General features: G+C 38.1%; 1 protein-coding gene across 9 annotated transcripts in view; it reads right to left on the bottom strand.

Annotated features, from left to right (window-relative positions):
• Positions 1-14,417, bottom strand: part of ENPP2 (ectonucleotide pyrophosphatase/phosphodiesterase 2) — a 177,135-nt gene that overhangs the window by 68,349 nt on the left and 94,369 nt on the right. For all 9 annotated transcript variants that reach the window (XM_072603207.1, XM_072603210.1, XM_072603214.1 and 6 more), the window contains exons 9-11: positions 11,939-11,994; positions 1,628-1,693; positions 898-970 (exon numbers count right to left, since the gene is read on the bottom strand). In XM_072603207.1, the coding sequence (XP_072459308.1) occupies positions 898-970; positions 1,628-1,693; positions 11,939-11,994 (195 nt within the window). The remainder of the gene's footprint in view (positions 1-897; positions 971-1,627; positions 1,694-11,938; positions 11,995-14,417) is intronic.

The following is a 14,417-nucleotide window of genomic DNA, read 5'->3' as shown; positions in this document are numbered from 1 at the left end:
TGCATATAAAATACTTTTCAATTCTGAGGGGGTAGGTACTAAACCTATGATTTTACTAGATTGGGAAACTCTATGGTGAGAAAGTTCCCTCTGCCAATGCAAGCAAAGCAGCTTTTCTGTTACTTCTAGCCCTAGAGATAACTTAAGTCTCTGAGATATTAAGTGACTTGTTCAGGATCATAAAGGAAAGACTGAATTTGAATTTGAACCTAGTCTTCCTTGCACTTAGGCCAACTCTCTATACAATATATTACAAATTCCTCTGTGTAATTGTGAAATATTATTACATATTTATTATCAGACTCAATATTTGAAGACTTAAGTCCTTAGCATTTTTCAAATGTCTTTTTCATCTTCATATTCCTTTATGTTCCAAATCCAGGGATTAAAAGTACTCATTTCCAAACCTACATGATAGCACAGAGGCAATAAAGTGTATTGAATAAAGTAGGAGCTCAGAGCCAGGAAGACTTGGGCTCAGATTCCACCTCTGACACTATCTGTGTGACCCTGAGATGAGCTGCAAGTGGAGGGAGACTGTGAACTGGGACTACCCCTATGATGAAGAACTCGCAGAACTTTCACATACTTAATTCACATATTATCCATGTATAGAACTTGATTATTCTCCACTTTTTCCAGTACCAATCTTCAGCCCTGTTTTTTATTAACACAATCTGACCTAACCCACTTTATGAGAGACAGACATCTTAAAAATTCAAGCCAAGTGATCTTAATTTTAAAATGTTTTCAGTTATAAACCAACAACAAAGATACATTACTCCTAAAAATCTACCATGTTGCTTTGCCTAAGTATTGAATCAGGTATCACAAAGGGAGAGCAGGGAGTAGTCCGGTGACACCTGTTCCACTCAGAGAAATTATGAATATACTAACCTCAGGGCCAAATGGGCCATATTTGTGTCCAGCTGCATCTGGCTGTTCAGAATAGAAGGCATAGACAGAAGGCCTACAAGAAAAATTGGGTGTCAGAATCTCTCTCCCAACCCCAAACATACCAAATGTCCTCTCATGACCCAGCAAAATATCCTCTCAAATGAAGCTAATTAACCTCCCAACCACTGTTTCTATTATGGAAAATTCATGAGTTTTTGTTCCATCAATTTCCACTCCTCCGCACCCCCACAACACAATTTAGAAATTAGTCACTCTATAGCTTTATTAAGTTATCAGAATACATGTGGTGAAGGGCACCAGGCAACATCCAAGAGAGTACGTGGCCCAAGGGAAACTCACATGGACTGTGGAAGCTGTATCATATAAGAATTCTTTAATAAAGTCACAATTAAGTCTTGACATTTTCTCAACCCTTAGGGTACTGCTTGTACATTTCCCAAAGCTCCTGATTTATTTAAGCTGGGTTACAATTAATAGGATAAATAGTTGATGTTAATCCATGAAATTAAATGTTCCTTGATAATCAAAGCCCATTCTATCCCTCTTAAGGAACCTGTGACACAGTTAAGACTAAGAGCCACACAACATTAATAATACCAAACATTGGCTGGAGTCCTGGTTTAGTGTTCCATCTGGTTTTCCATGTAATTCAAATCTAAAATGGAAATTTACAAGAAAGAGAGAAAATTATAAAAGAACCAAAAATTACCTTTCATTATCTGGAAGGGTAAGCCACTGCAGTATCGTTAATATTCTTCGCTCATGAGGGATGACGCTAGGGTTCAAAGACATACACAACATACATAGTTAATTTAAAATTATAGGAGAAAAAAACTTGAAATATGATGAATTTTTATGTTGCCAGTAGGCCAAGCTGATCTTATTTGTCACAATCTGTTTTCACTTGACTTTAGTAAAAAATCCTCTTTCATATTAATGTTTAAATTCATCTTTCCATTTGCCACATTCTACACTGCTCAACCTCTGCCACAGAACACCAAGGTTGGAAAATGTGATTCATGATCAAATTGAGGAAACTTCTTTTTCAACATGTAGTCTAGAGAGGCAATATGTGATAGGAGAGACAGCAGTGGGCTGGGAGTAAGGAGATCTGGGAGATAATCTGCCGTTAACTATCTGTGAGTATCTTTGGACAAAACACTTGACTTTTCTGAGTCCTGGTTTGCTCATCTCCAAAGTGAGAAAGTTTGACAATGAGATTTTGAAGATGCCTTCAGGAATGTTATGTACTATATGGGGAAGGTAGCTAATTATAATTATAAGACTTTGGAAAATAATGCATTTTTCCTCCATATTGTCTACCTTGCTCAAGCTGTCTCTATATCTTTAAGAGCCTGTAGGAGAATATAAATAACTGAAGGGCAAGAAATGGTCCTTTTTTTGTCCATATATCCTTCGTGCTTATATACATAGTCAATAAGTGTTTCTTAAGTCCCTACTTAAGTGCCTATTTAAGTGCCTACTTAAGTGCCTACAGGCACTGTTCTAAACCCTGGGAATACAAAGAAAGAAAAAAGACAGTCACAGCTGTGAATGAGTTCATGGGCATAGTAAATTGGTTGGATTGAATTTCATTGTTACAACAGCATCTTATTCTAGAAAGAAATACAACAAAGGGTCCCAGGCTCTCTTTTTATGTATTAAGATCTGGAGAATGTTATTTTTTTTTCTGATTGTTCCCCTCCAAGAGGAGAAGCAGCTGAGGTGCTAGAGGCATATGAGCTGAAAGTTCAGGAGGAAGGAAGGAAGGAAGGAGGGAAGGAAGGAAGGAAGGAAGGAAGGAAGGAAGGAAGGAAGGAAGGAAGGAAGGAAGGAAGGAAGGAAGGAAACAAAGAAAGAGGTTTAACTGCATTTGCTTCCAAAAAAGAAAAAAAAGAAACCACAGTCAAATTGGTTTTTACCCTTTTAGGTTTCAATTTTTTTATCTGTTAAGTGAGAGTGTTGAACGGAATGATCTCTAAAGTCCCTTGAAACTTGAATTTCAGTTACTTAATTCCTTGAACTCCTTCTGGTTGTTACCTTCACTGGCACATATGTGGGCACATTACTTAACTCCAAGTTCAAGTACACTCTGACTCCCTTCTTTGGAGTGTGGTCTTCTATGTCATGTGCTAGATTTACTTAGAGACTGAGATAGTAAAATGATGATTAGTCTTTAAGCTAATTAATTCCATAACATAAGAAATTTACTCTATCTAAACATGAATATTACATATTTTGAATTGCTTTCTGACTTAGAAAGGCAAAGGTTATAAAGCCTTTAATCTGCCTCCATTGTAATTTTAAAACTTACTAAGTTTAGTGAAATCAATATGAAATATACAAATGATGGCAGAAGTTAACTCACTTGATTCTATGAATTCTGACAAGTTAAAAGGAATTACATAAAACATATAGATTAAATTCATTTAGTAACTCTTATGAGATCCTATTTTCAGATCTAGCAAAAGGATATTGCTAGTATATGTACCCAGAAGGCTACATTTATGACAGAATTAGAATCTTATTGCAAACAAAGCAACTCCAAAATCCAACTTATAGGATAGAACATAAGAGTGTGGAGAAAATAGCACAGGAGAAAGAGACAGAAAACTTGAGTTCCCATGCCTAGCTTTGTGACTGACCAGCCTTATGACTTCAGACAAGTCATTTTACTTTTCAGAGCCTTTAATTGCTAAATAAGGGAATTGGACTTATATATGCCAGGATATTATCTAAAGTCTCTTCAAACTCTAAAATTATATGATTCTCACATTTTAGACAATGTGTGAGATACCCATGTATGCCCCAAATATGATCCTTGACCATTAGAAACTAAAATCAAATGCCCAACAAAAACAACATAGCCGTAAAGAGTTTTGTTTTTCCAAACAGGAGAAGCATACTTTGATATGCTAGTTTTATCTCCCCTTAATGCAGTACAGTATTGATGCTGAATTTGCAAGTATGGGAGAAGGGTAGAAAATCCATATGGTGGGATGGCAAAAGATAAAAGAAATAGTGAGATAAAAGAACCAGATAAAACTTTAGAAGTTGGGGATAAGGTAAAAGGATCATAGATGTTGAGCAAGAACAGATCTTCATGTTCACCTTACCTTGTCCCCTCATGGGATGAAAAAGGAAACTGAAGCCAAAAAAGATATTAAGTGACTTTCTCAAGTGACATAGAAGAGTCAAGATTCAAATTCATGTCCTATGACCCCAGATTCAGCACTCATCCCACACTGCTAAAGAACAAATACATCTCCTCTAGTTAAGGTTCAGAGACAGAAATCTGAAACTTAACGAAGAAAGTTCAGATGGTATGCCTAAGGAGGCATAAATGAACATATTCAAAATATTAAATATGTAATGGGGGCGGAGCCAAGATGGTAGAGTAGAAAGACGCACATACACTAACTCTTCCCCCACAGCCCATAAAATACCTGTGAAGAAAGACTCTCAACAAATTGTAGAGCAGCAGAAGCCACAGAACAATGTAGTGGAGGAGATTTCCAGCCCAGGGTGACCTGAAAGGCCAACAGGAAAGGTCTGTCGCACTGGATGAGGAGCAGAGTCTGGCGCCCAGAGGAGGAGCAAAGCAGGCCTTAACAGTGGTTTGCAGATCCCTCAACCTACAGGTGCCAAAGGTCAGTGAGAGGGTTTTTTCAGCTGCCCAAAAAGGGAGCAGGGTCTTCCCATAGCTCTGGCCTCAGGAGGTGGTGGTAGAGGCTGCATCAGGCAGCAGCAGCTCTCACAGCAGCCCACATCCATTGCTGGATCTTAAAACCCCTGCAGGCACTGAGCAGCTGATCTATACCTCAGCCCTGGGTGGCCACCCTGCCCCTATCAAAAGCCCCTGGGGCAATTGAGCAGTTTATCTGAATCTCAGCCCCCAGTGCTGGCTTGGTGGAACTGGAGGCCAGGTGGTTGTGGAGAAGGTACTCTATTACTCACAGATTCTGGGCACAAAAGTTTCTGGTTGCTCCCAGACCAGTGTACACGCTTGACTGTGCCACCTTGGAGGAACTGAGATCTTACAGATCCCCAGAGCATACCCTACTATTGACAAAGGACCCAAAAGTCAAGTAACTGGTTGGGAAAATGCTCAAAAAAGGGGGAAAAATAAGACTATAGAAGGTTACTTTCTTGGTGAACAGATATCTTCTCCCATCCTTTCAAATGAGGAAGAACAATGCTTACCATCAGGGAAAGACATAGAAATCAAGGCTTCTGTATCCCAAACATCCAAAATAAATATTCAGTGGTCTCAGGCCATGGAAGACCTCAAAAAGGATTTTGAAAATCAAGTAAGAGAGGTGGAGGAAAAAATTGGAAAAGAAATGAGAGAGATGCAAGAAAAGCATGAAAAGCAGGTCAACACCTTGCTAAAAGAGACCCAAAAAAATGCTGAAGAAAATAACACCTTTGATAATAGGCTAACTCAATTGGCAAAAGAAGTTCAAAAAGCCAATGAGAAGAAGAATGCTTTAAAAAGCAGAATTAGCCAAATGGAAAAGGAGGTTCAAAAGCTCACTGAAGAAAATAGTTCTTTCAAAATTAGAATGGAACAGATGGAGGATGGAAGATAATGTGAAATATCTCATTGGAAAAACAACTGACTTGGAAAATAGATCCAGGAAATACAATCTAAAAATTATGGGACTACCTGAAAGCCACGACCAAAAAAAAGCCTAGACATCATCTTCCATGAAATGATCAAGGAAAATTGCCCTGATATTCTAGAACCAGAGGGCAAAATAAACATTGAAAGAATCCACCAATCACCCCCTGAAAGAAATTCAAAAAGAGAAACTCGTAGGAACATTGTAGCCAAATTTCAGAGTCACCAGGTCAAGGAGAAAATATTGCAAGCAGCTAGAAAGAAACAATTTGAGTATTGTGGAAATACAATCAGGATAACACAAGATCTAGCAGCCCCTACATTGAGGAATCGAAGGGCATGGAATATGATACTCCAGAAGTCAAAGGAACTAGGACTAAAACCATGAATCACATACCCAGCAAAACTGAGTATACTACTTCAGGGGAAAAAAGTGGTCTTTCAATGAAATAGAGGACTTTCAAGCATTCTTGATGAAAAGACTAGAGCTGAAAAGAAAATTAAATATGTAATGGATGATGCTGTCCCAAAAATCTTAAGGCAGTTTAAGCCTCCTGAAGTCTTATTATATGCACTAAGCCTTTTGGCACACTCTGTATATATGCTGCCATGAGGGGAAATGACAGACACAAGCCAGCCACAAAAAACAAAACTTATTTAAAAGGCAAGAATCGTGCTAGACTGAGGCAATGTGATGTAGTGGATAGATAAACAGTCTTGGAGGCAGAAAGACTTTACTTCAACTTCTTCCTCTGATACCTCTGATACTTAACTGTAAGACCCTGAGCAAGTCACCAAATTTCCAGTGCCTACAAGCAATTAATTCTCCAAGAACAGAAGGAGAAGAAAAAGTATTCATCTACAATGGTTGGGGAAGCTCATCACCTATACTTGTGATATCACAAGTCCAGTAGAAAAAAAAATAGTACACTGTACTGTCTGTAAAATGAGGTTGAGATACCTACCTTATGTAGCCAATGGTCAGTCAACAATAAGTACTTATAAGGAGTCTACTATATGCCAGGCACTATGCTAACCTCATGGAATTGCAGGGTTTTTGAGAATCAAATAGGATCACAGATGTGATAGGACTTTAGAACATATATAAATCACTCTACAAGGGCAAAGAATAATTAAATCAAATTATACTGCATTGCTATTAGGGAGAAACCAGGTAATAATATATAGAATCCAAGAAATAATGGTGTTGACCAGACATGTATTACAGTATCGTATCCAGTTTAATGAAAGAACTTAGAGTCCACAGTAATGAAGTCCCAGATGTTAAAGAAATCAAGATTTTGTCATTTTAATGATGGCAAGGATCTATCTCGATGGGCCAAAGGACCTTAATGTGGAGACACATGACTCATTCTTGTGAGCTGTGAAGAAAGACTAGCTAATGTATACAACCACTCACATTTATATGGTCCTTAAAAGCTTACAAAGCATTTTTTTTTCCCATCAACCATGTGAGTGAATAGTGCCAGGGTTATATTACAAATGAGCAGACTTCAGCCCAGTGGTTTGCCATGGTTAACATAGCTAACAAGAATCAGAGCCAGGGCACAGACTCAACTCGGGTCTCCTTCCACCAAGACTAATGTTCTTTACATTACATCGCCTCTCAATAAATGCATGTGGTCTGTTTGTCCAAGTACTACACACAAGAGTAAAAGGTCAGTACTTATGGGCAGAACAAATACTTCTCCCTTCAAAAGAAACAAAAATCCTGTGAATTACTCACAAATATATGAGTGTCAACTATCTTTGTAGAGATCCTAGGTAAAGAGAACTATAGTAGGATCCATAGCTACAAGGGACCCCATGGGCTAATTAATGTAACCTCTGTCATTTTACAGTTAAAGAAACTGAGGCCCAGAGAGGTTAAGTGACTTGACTAAAATGACCCAGATAGTGTTTAGAGATGGAATTTGAACCTACATCCTATAATTCCAGAGATAATCCTCTTTCCATACACCACATACCTGAACAAATGGTAACTAGTTCCATGCTCAAGAAACATTCTGGTTCATAAGTTACAAGCGATAATACTGCTTCCTTTCCTTCTCCCATCTAATTTAGATCATTCTAGGGACAATCATGCCCTCCCCCACCTGCAAGCAGAATAAAGAGGCAGATAGCCTACAGCTTTTATGAAACACTCTATTCTATAAAACAAAACATTCAACACCTATTATGCACAAGATGCTATGTTAAGTAGAACTTCTGCATTCTCTCTGATTTAAATGGTCCTTTTGTTTTCAAGGGAAAAACTTTCCTGAGTTAGTTTTTGGCCACTCTACCCATACCAGCACCTGAACCTCTTCCCTGAGAAAGGGCGCTGATGCTTTCTCTTTGGCTGATGGTCAGGCCCTTGGAAGATCAAATGAAATTGCAGACGCAGCAGAGCTTAGAAAAGTATAAAATGCTATGCCAGCTCAAGGTATCATTAAGCTAAATTGGACAGTTACTCTTAAGGAGACCAAGAACAATTTGAGAATCCAAGAAATGATGGTGTTGACTACATCTTACTCACTAAATTTCTTCCCCTCCCTTTTCAACGGACTGTGCTGCTAAGCCGCCTACAGGCGATTGTGCTTATAGAAATAAGTTCTGCTTATTTATGGTAAATAAGATTATGATAAATAAGAGCCCTTTCTGGAACAAGAGATACTGCTATTTCCAAATGAGGGACAGGAATTCATAACCAAGGATGGTTTATAAAAAGGCTGATGATAGGTGGCACATGGCAGTTTCAGAGAGCACTTGATTCTTAAACTGAGGATTTAGCCAAAAACCCACATTCCATTTCCAAGTTTATTTAACATTCATTCAACACACATTGATAAAGCACCTATAATGTGCTCGACACCAGAGTTACAAAGACAAAAACAGAAGCATCCTTGCCCTGAAGGAGCATATAGGAGGAGGAAATTACATGTACACAAATTAGTTATTACTAAATGTATCTAAAATGCTTTCAAAGCAATTTCATAGAGAACAGAGTACTAACTGGGGTGGGGGGGAGGGGGATTCAGAAAGTGTTCACTTAAAAGATGGCACTTGAGCTGAGCCCTTAAAGAAGGTGGGAATTACCAGAGGTGAGAAAGAAAAGCATTTCAGGTATGGGAGTGGGGACAGTCTGGGGAAGGGCAGGGAGTTAGGAGATGGAATGACATATGTAGAGTACAGCTATTGGGCCAGTTTGGTGAGCATGTAGAGCACATGACAGGGAGTAACGTGAGATCAGTCTGAAAAGAAAGATGAAATTCCAATCATGGCCTTGAGAAAAATTTCCCTTCACTTTCTGCATACATAAACTTTGATATGGGCTTTGCTGACCCCATCTAGCCAATAAACGACCGAACGAACTCTGAAAAGTGTCTCCTGAGCCAATAGGGTACTTTGGGACTTTAGGGATAGAATGGGGGATGATACTTGTGATGGACAAAATGGAGTCCATTCCAATGAGTCTGTCTTTGAGGGAACCCACTTCACATCTCTTGCCTTCCACCTAAACTGTTGTGTAATACCCTGGACTCTGAGTAGGAGAGGAGGTGGGGCCTTCAGAGACAGAACCTTGTCTAGATTGCATTAGCTGTATGACCCTGGCCAAGTGACATAATGACTCGGTATCAGTTTCTCATTTGTTAAAAGGCAAAAGCTGACCTAAATGTTCTCTACAGCCTTTCCCAGTTCCAAAGTTCCATGATTTTGATTACTGCCGAGAAGGATGATTTTAATAAAAGGAAAACACTAGGTTTGGAGTTAAAAGAATATGAACAGAAATCCTGACTGCCATTTAATAGCTTTCTGATCTTGAAAAACTACTTCACCTTACTGAACCCCAGTTTCCTTATCTGTGTTATGAATAATAATTTTAATAAAATTTAACATGATTAATAATATTTATAATGTAACTTTAAAATATGATTTTATTTATCTTCACAACAACCCTGTGAGACAAGTGTTATTCTTATCCTCCTCTTTTTTTTAGATGAGGAAACTGAGACTGAGAGAGGTTAATTGACTTGCTCAGGATCACACAGCTAGTAAGATTCTGAGGCAAGATTCATACTCAAGTCTTCCTTACTCCAAGTTCAGCACTCTGTCCATTATGGCACTTAGCTAATGTTTATTGTTATTGTTCAATCATTTCAGTCATATCTGAACTTCATAACCCCATTTGGGGCTTTCTTGGCAAAGATACTGGAGTGGCTTGCCATTTCCTTCTCCATCTCATTTTACACATAAGGAAACTGAGGCAAACAGAGTTAAGTGACTTGCTCAGGGTCACATAGCCTATAAGTGTCTAAAACTGGATTTGAACTCCAAAGATGGGTCTTCCTGACTTTAGGCCCAGTGCTCTATCCACTGTACCACCTAGCTGCCCTAACTACTGTTTAATAACATAATAATACTTTCACTGGCTACTCTTTCTGGGAACTTGTGAGATACAACTAATGATAACAAATGTACTTGAGAGGTAGGATGATGAGGTCGATTAAATAACTTATGACATCTTCATATGGAAAGTCATGATCACCTGTGTTATAATTGTACTAAAGGGACAACTAATTTCTCAGCCTCGTAATTAAACTTGATGAATGAATGAGTGAGTGAGTGAGTGAGTAAATGAGTGAATGAACAGAAGACAGAACTCCCTAACGTAAGAGAGTAAAATAAGTCACAGAGGAAAAGAAGTTGCCTTTTTCCCTATAGAAAACTCTTGAAATATGTTTCAGTAGCACCTAGAGGTAAGGGTCAGTCTAGATAGTGAGATTCCTTCCATACAGTTAATAAAAGTCTCTGAGGTAGGATTTGAACCCAGGTTTCCTGACCGAAGTCCAGCCTTCTATCTATGTTTGTTGAATTTTTATTTTTACTTAGGAGAACACCATCCCTAAACTGGACTGTAATTTGATTTAGAAAAAATTTCTAAGAATTCCCACATATAGAATGGAAAGGAAAACATGGAAAATAAAAGAGACAAAATCCTAGGCATCTTTGGAGCACAACTACCTTCTTGAAAGGTGCCAGAAGGGGGTGGAGAACATCGAGATTCAAAATCCAAACACTGTGCCTTTTCAACTCACTCTTGCATATTTGGGGGGGGGGGGAGACTCTGGGTATTAATTATGTTTCTGGCATCGTTCCACTTTGCCAGGCAAATGCACAGAGTAAAGGAAGAAGGGGCTTCTATAAGGATCCATTACAGCCAAGGGTTAAAAAAATATATAGTTCACAAGATTAAATTAGTAGAGCAACACGCCAGGTAAGTTAAACAGTGTCACATCCAATCCGCCCATACTCAGTCCTCAACTCAGGAACACTTTAGGGGAAAAATAAACCCCAAAACTTTTAAAGGGAACTTCTGTCTTAGATTCACATCACCAAACCAAACTTCAATTTAACTCTTTTAAACTTAAAAAGCAACTTTTATTCCTGCAGTTAGAGAATATAGATGGTGCCACTCTGGATTAACTTGAATTTGTGATTGCTTTCAGCACACTGCTATTCCAAAATAGGCAGATTTTTGTTAAGGCATAAACGGCAAAGGTGGTTTATAAAAAAAAAATGGAAAGAACATCTCAGTGGGAACAAAATCCCAATGAAAGCTGAAACAGATTCCTTTTCTTACTGAGGAGGCTTTTAAAAAAATCAACATGTTGACACTTTTATTAGGTATGTTTCATCTTAGCATCGTTTCATAAACATTAACTACTAATCCTCCCCCAACACCTCTGTGGGGAAGGGACTTAGCTCCATTTTCTCATTAAGGAAACCCACGCTGAGTGCAGTGGACAAAATGGGGTTGGGAAAGAGGTCTTCCTGGTCTCCTGTCTTGCCTTCCCCACCACCAGACCACTACATCAAATTCCCAGCAGCTCAAGACCACACAAACGTTTTGAAGTCACAGACCAAAATAAATAAAGCATGTTGTAATATATTTATAGAAAATGATAATGCAAACCACAGTAAAAAATAGAGAGGAAGAGAAATATACATTCCCTAGGTGGGAAATTAGTAAAACTCTGTTAAGTAGTGAAAAGAAAAAAGCTTTGAAAAGGATGTATGGGAAGAAGAAAGATTTCTCCTTGCTTGTAACTTACTTTACCTTTAAAGAATGAATGAAATGAATAAATGAAGGAAACTCCTAAATAAGTCTATGGTGGTTCATTGGAAACCCATAAATGAAATGTTGGTGATGCATTTTATATTATCCAAAATGAACACCACAGTGCAGAATTGAATCGCAGTGGTTATGAGAATCCAGCAAGTTAATATAGGTAAAGTACTTTGTATACCATAATGGGCTTCATAAATCTTAGCTTTAAGAAACTGAATTCAGAATTTAATTCTACAGTGAGCCACAAAATAAAGGTCACTTACACAGACCAGAAGAATGTCCCAGCTTTCACCCCTTGCTTGATGGCTGTAATCCATATCTAATGAGGAAAATACAAGAGGCTTATATATAACACATTCTGGCCCCAAAGGAAAAACAGACATGAAGATGCAATGTGTCATCTCTTACATCCCCCAGCAACACAATACCCCCCCCCCCCAATTTAACATCAATTTGCAAGCATTGCAAATGAATTCCAGATTCATTTCCATAACATATTTTTGTGGAAGCTTTCATGTAGTGACTATTTTGGAGTCCAGTTTATTTTTATCTATTAGAATATAAGCACCTTGAGAGTGAGGTCTGCGTCATATCTGTTATTGTAGCCACAACTCTGGACAGAGTACTTTGGATGACGTTGCTGAAATTGGTGTTGTTGTAGCTTAGTTGTTTCAATCATGTCTGATTCTCTGTGACCTCATGTAGGGTTTTCTTGGCAAAGATACTGGAGTGTTCTCCCATTTCCTTCTCCAGCTCATTTTACAGATTTGGAAACTGAGGCAAACAGGATTAAGTGACTTGTCCAGGGTCACACAACCAGTAAGTGTCTGAAGATGGATTTGGACTCTGGTTTTCCTGACTCCAGTTCTGGTACTCTATCTACTGCACCACGTAGTTGCCCCTTGTATACGGTAGGTATTTATTAAATGTTTGCAGAACTTAATTTTTTTGTCTCTTTTCATTATAAAAAATTTCTGTACCTGTATTTTCCAACAAGTGTTTTGCATACTGGGGCTATGTGGCAAGGTCCTATTCATTACCTAGTTCCTATTCATTACCTAGTCATTAAAAAATTAATCTAAAATCTAAATATAATATCTAATCAGTTGCCAAGTCTTATCAATTCTACTTTTACAATATGCCTTTTCTCTACTCATATAGCGTTTTTTTTTAGTTTAGATCTTATCACTTCTTACCTTAGATCATCTCATCACCCTCCTAATTAGAATCCCTACCTACAGTCACTCACCTCTCCAATTCTTTCTCCACAGAGCTGTCAAAACAATCTTGCTAAAATATAGGTTTAACCTTTCTAAAATAGAGGTTACTCTCCTCTTCAAGAAGCTTTGGTGACTCCCTACTACCCTTAGGGATAAAATATAAGCTCCTCTCAGTGCATCAACAATCCAGTTCCAGCCTACCTTGACAAAATTATTTCACATTATTTGTCTTCACAGAATCCCAGAAGCACATTCAAGTCAAATTGGTTTACTTGACGTTTCTCACCTCAACTTGTCATCTCTCAACTGTGGGCCCTCCTCCTGGAATGTACTACCTCTTGAATTCTACTTTTCAGGATCCTCAGCTTTTTTTAAGGCTTATCTCAGGTACCACCTTCTACAGGAAGCCTTACTGGAACCCCATCATCATCAGTGCTTCCTCCCTCCTTAAGGTATCTTATATTTGCTTATCCATTTACATGTCTTACCTCTCAGTAAAATGTAAAGCAGGAACTATATTTTGAGGGGTTTTGTTTTCGGAACCCTAATGCTCAGCACAATGCCTTACATGTAGGATGTACCTAAGAAATACATGTTGGAGGGCAGCTTGGGGGTACAATTGATAAACTAAGGGCCCTGGAGTCAGGAGGACCTGAGTTCAAATTTGGCCTCAGACACTTGACACTAACTGGCTGTGTTACCCTGGACAAGTCACTTAATCCCAGTTCCCTCACCAAATGTACATATATGTATGTGTGCATGTATACAAATATACATATACATATGCACATACATATGTGTATATACATAATGCATATATTATATCTATGTTGGATTAAAGGACATCCTGAATGAAGGGCACATATCAAGTAGTAGAAAATAGATATAGAATTAGCATGGAACAAGATTATGGGAGACCTTGAAAAGAGGATACAATTAATGAGATTGGCATCACACATTCACTTCAACTTTTTGAGCTTGGCAGCAGCATGACAAAAGACCATCCTGAACTTAGAGGTGGCATAAGCTTAAGTTCTTTTATGTAGTTGTTCAGATCTTCTCCTCTTTGTTTCCATTTTACAGATGAGAAGATTGGGAGTCAGAAAGTTCAACTGATTTGCCCAAGTTCACAAAACTGGTAAGTGCTGCTTGTATCTTTTCCCTTCCTTATAGGCACAGATGACCAGAGTTTATAATTTATAGATGATGAAAGTCTCCCTAATATTTTTTTAAATTTTAAAACCATTCAGTTCTAAAATATATACCAGTTTATCTATTCCAGTGCCTGTTTTAATTTTTCTGATGTTACTTATCTTCTACATATAAACCTGATTTTCCTTTCCCTCATCAAGATTTCCAAGGATACCCAGGCATCTTCCCAGGCATCTAGATACTTCCATAATATCTACAAACTATCCCCATAGTTAAAATATAGTTGTCATCTGAGTCTTCTACTAAAGAGAACAAAGTTCATATGTTCATAAGTAGGCACTAGAAAAGTCATCATTTTAGAGATTCAATT

The sequence above is a fragment of the Notamacropus eugenii genome, chromosome 4 (assembly GCF_028372415.1).
Source record: "Notamacropus eugenii isolate mMacEug1 chromosome 4, mMacEug1.pri_v2, whole genome shotgun sequence".
In the NCBI taxonomy this organism is placed as follows: Eukaryota; Metazoa; Chordata; class Mammalia; order Diprotodontia; family Macropodidae; genus Notamacropus; species Notamacropus eugenii.
This window is presented reverse-complemented; position numbering and strand designations above follow the sequence as displayed.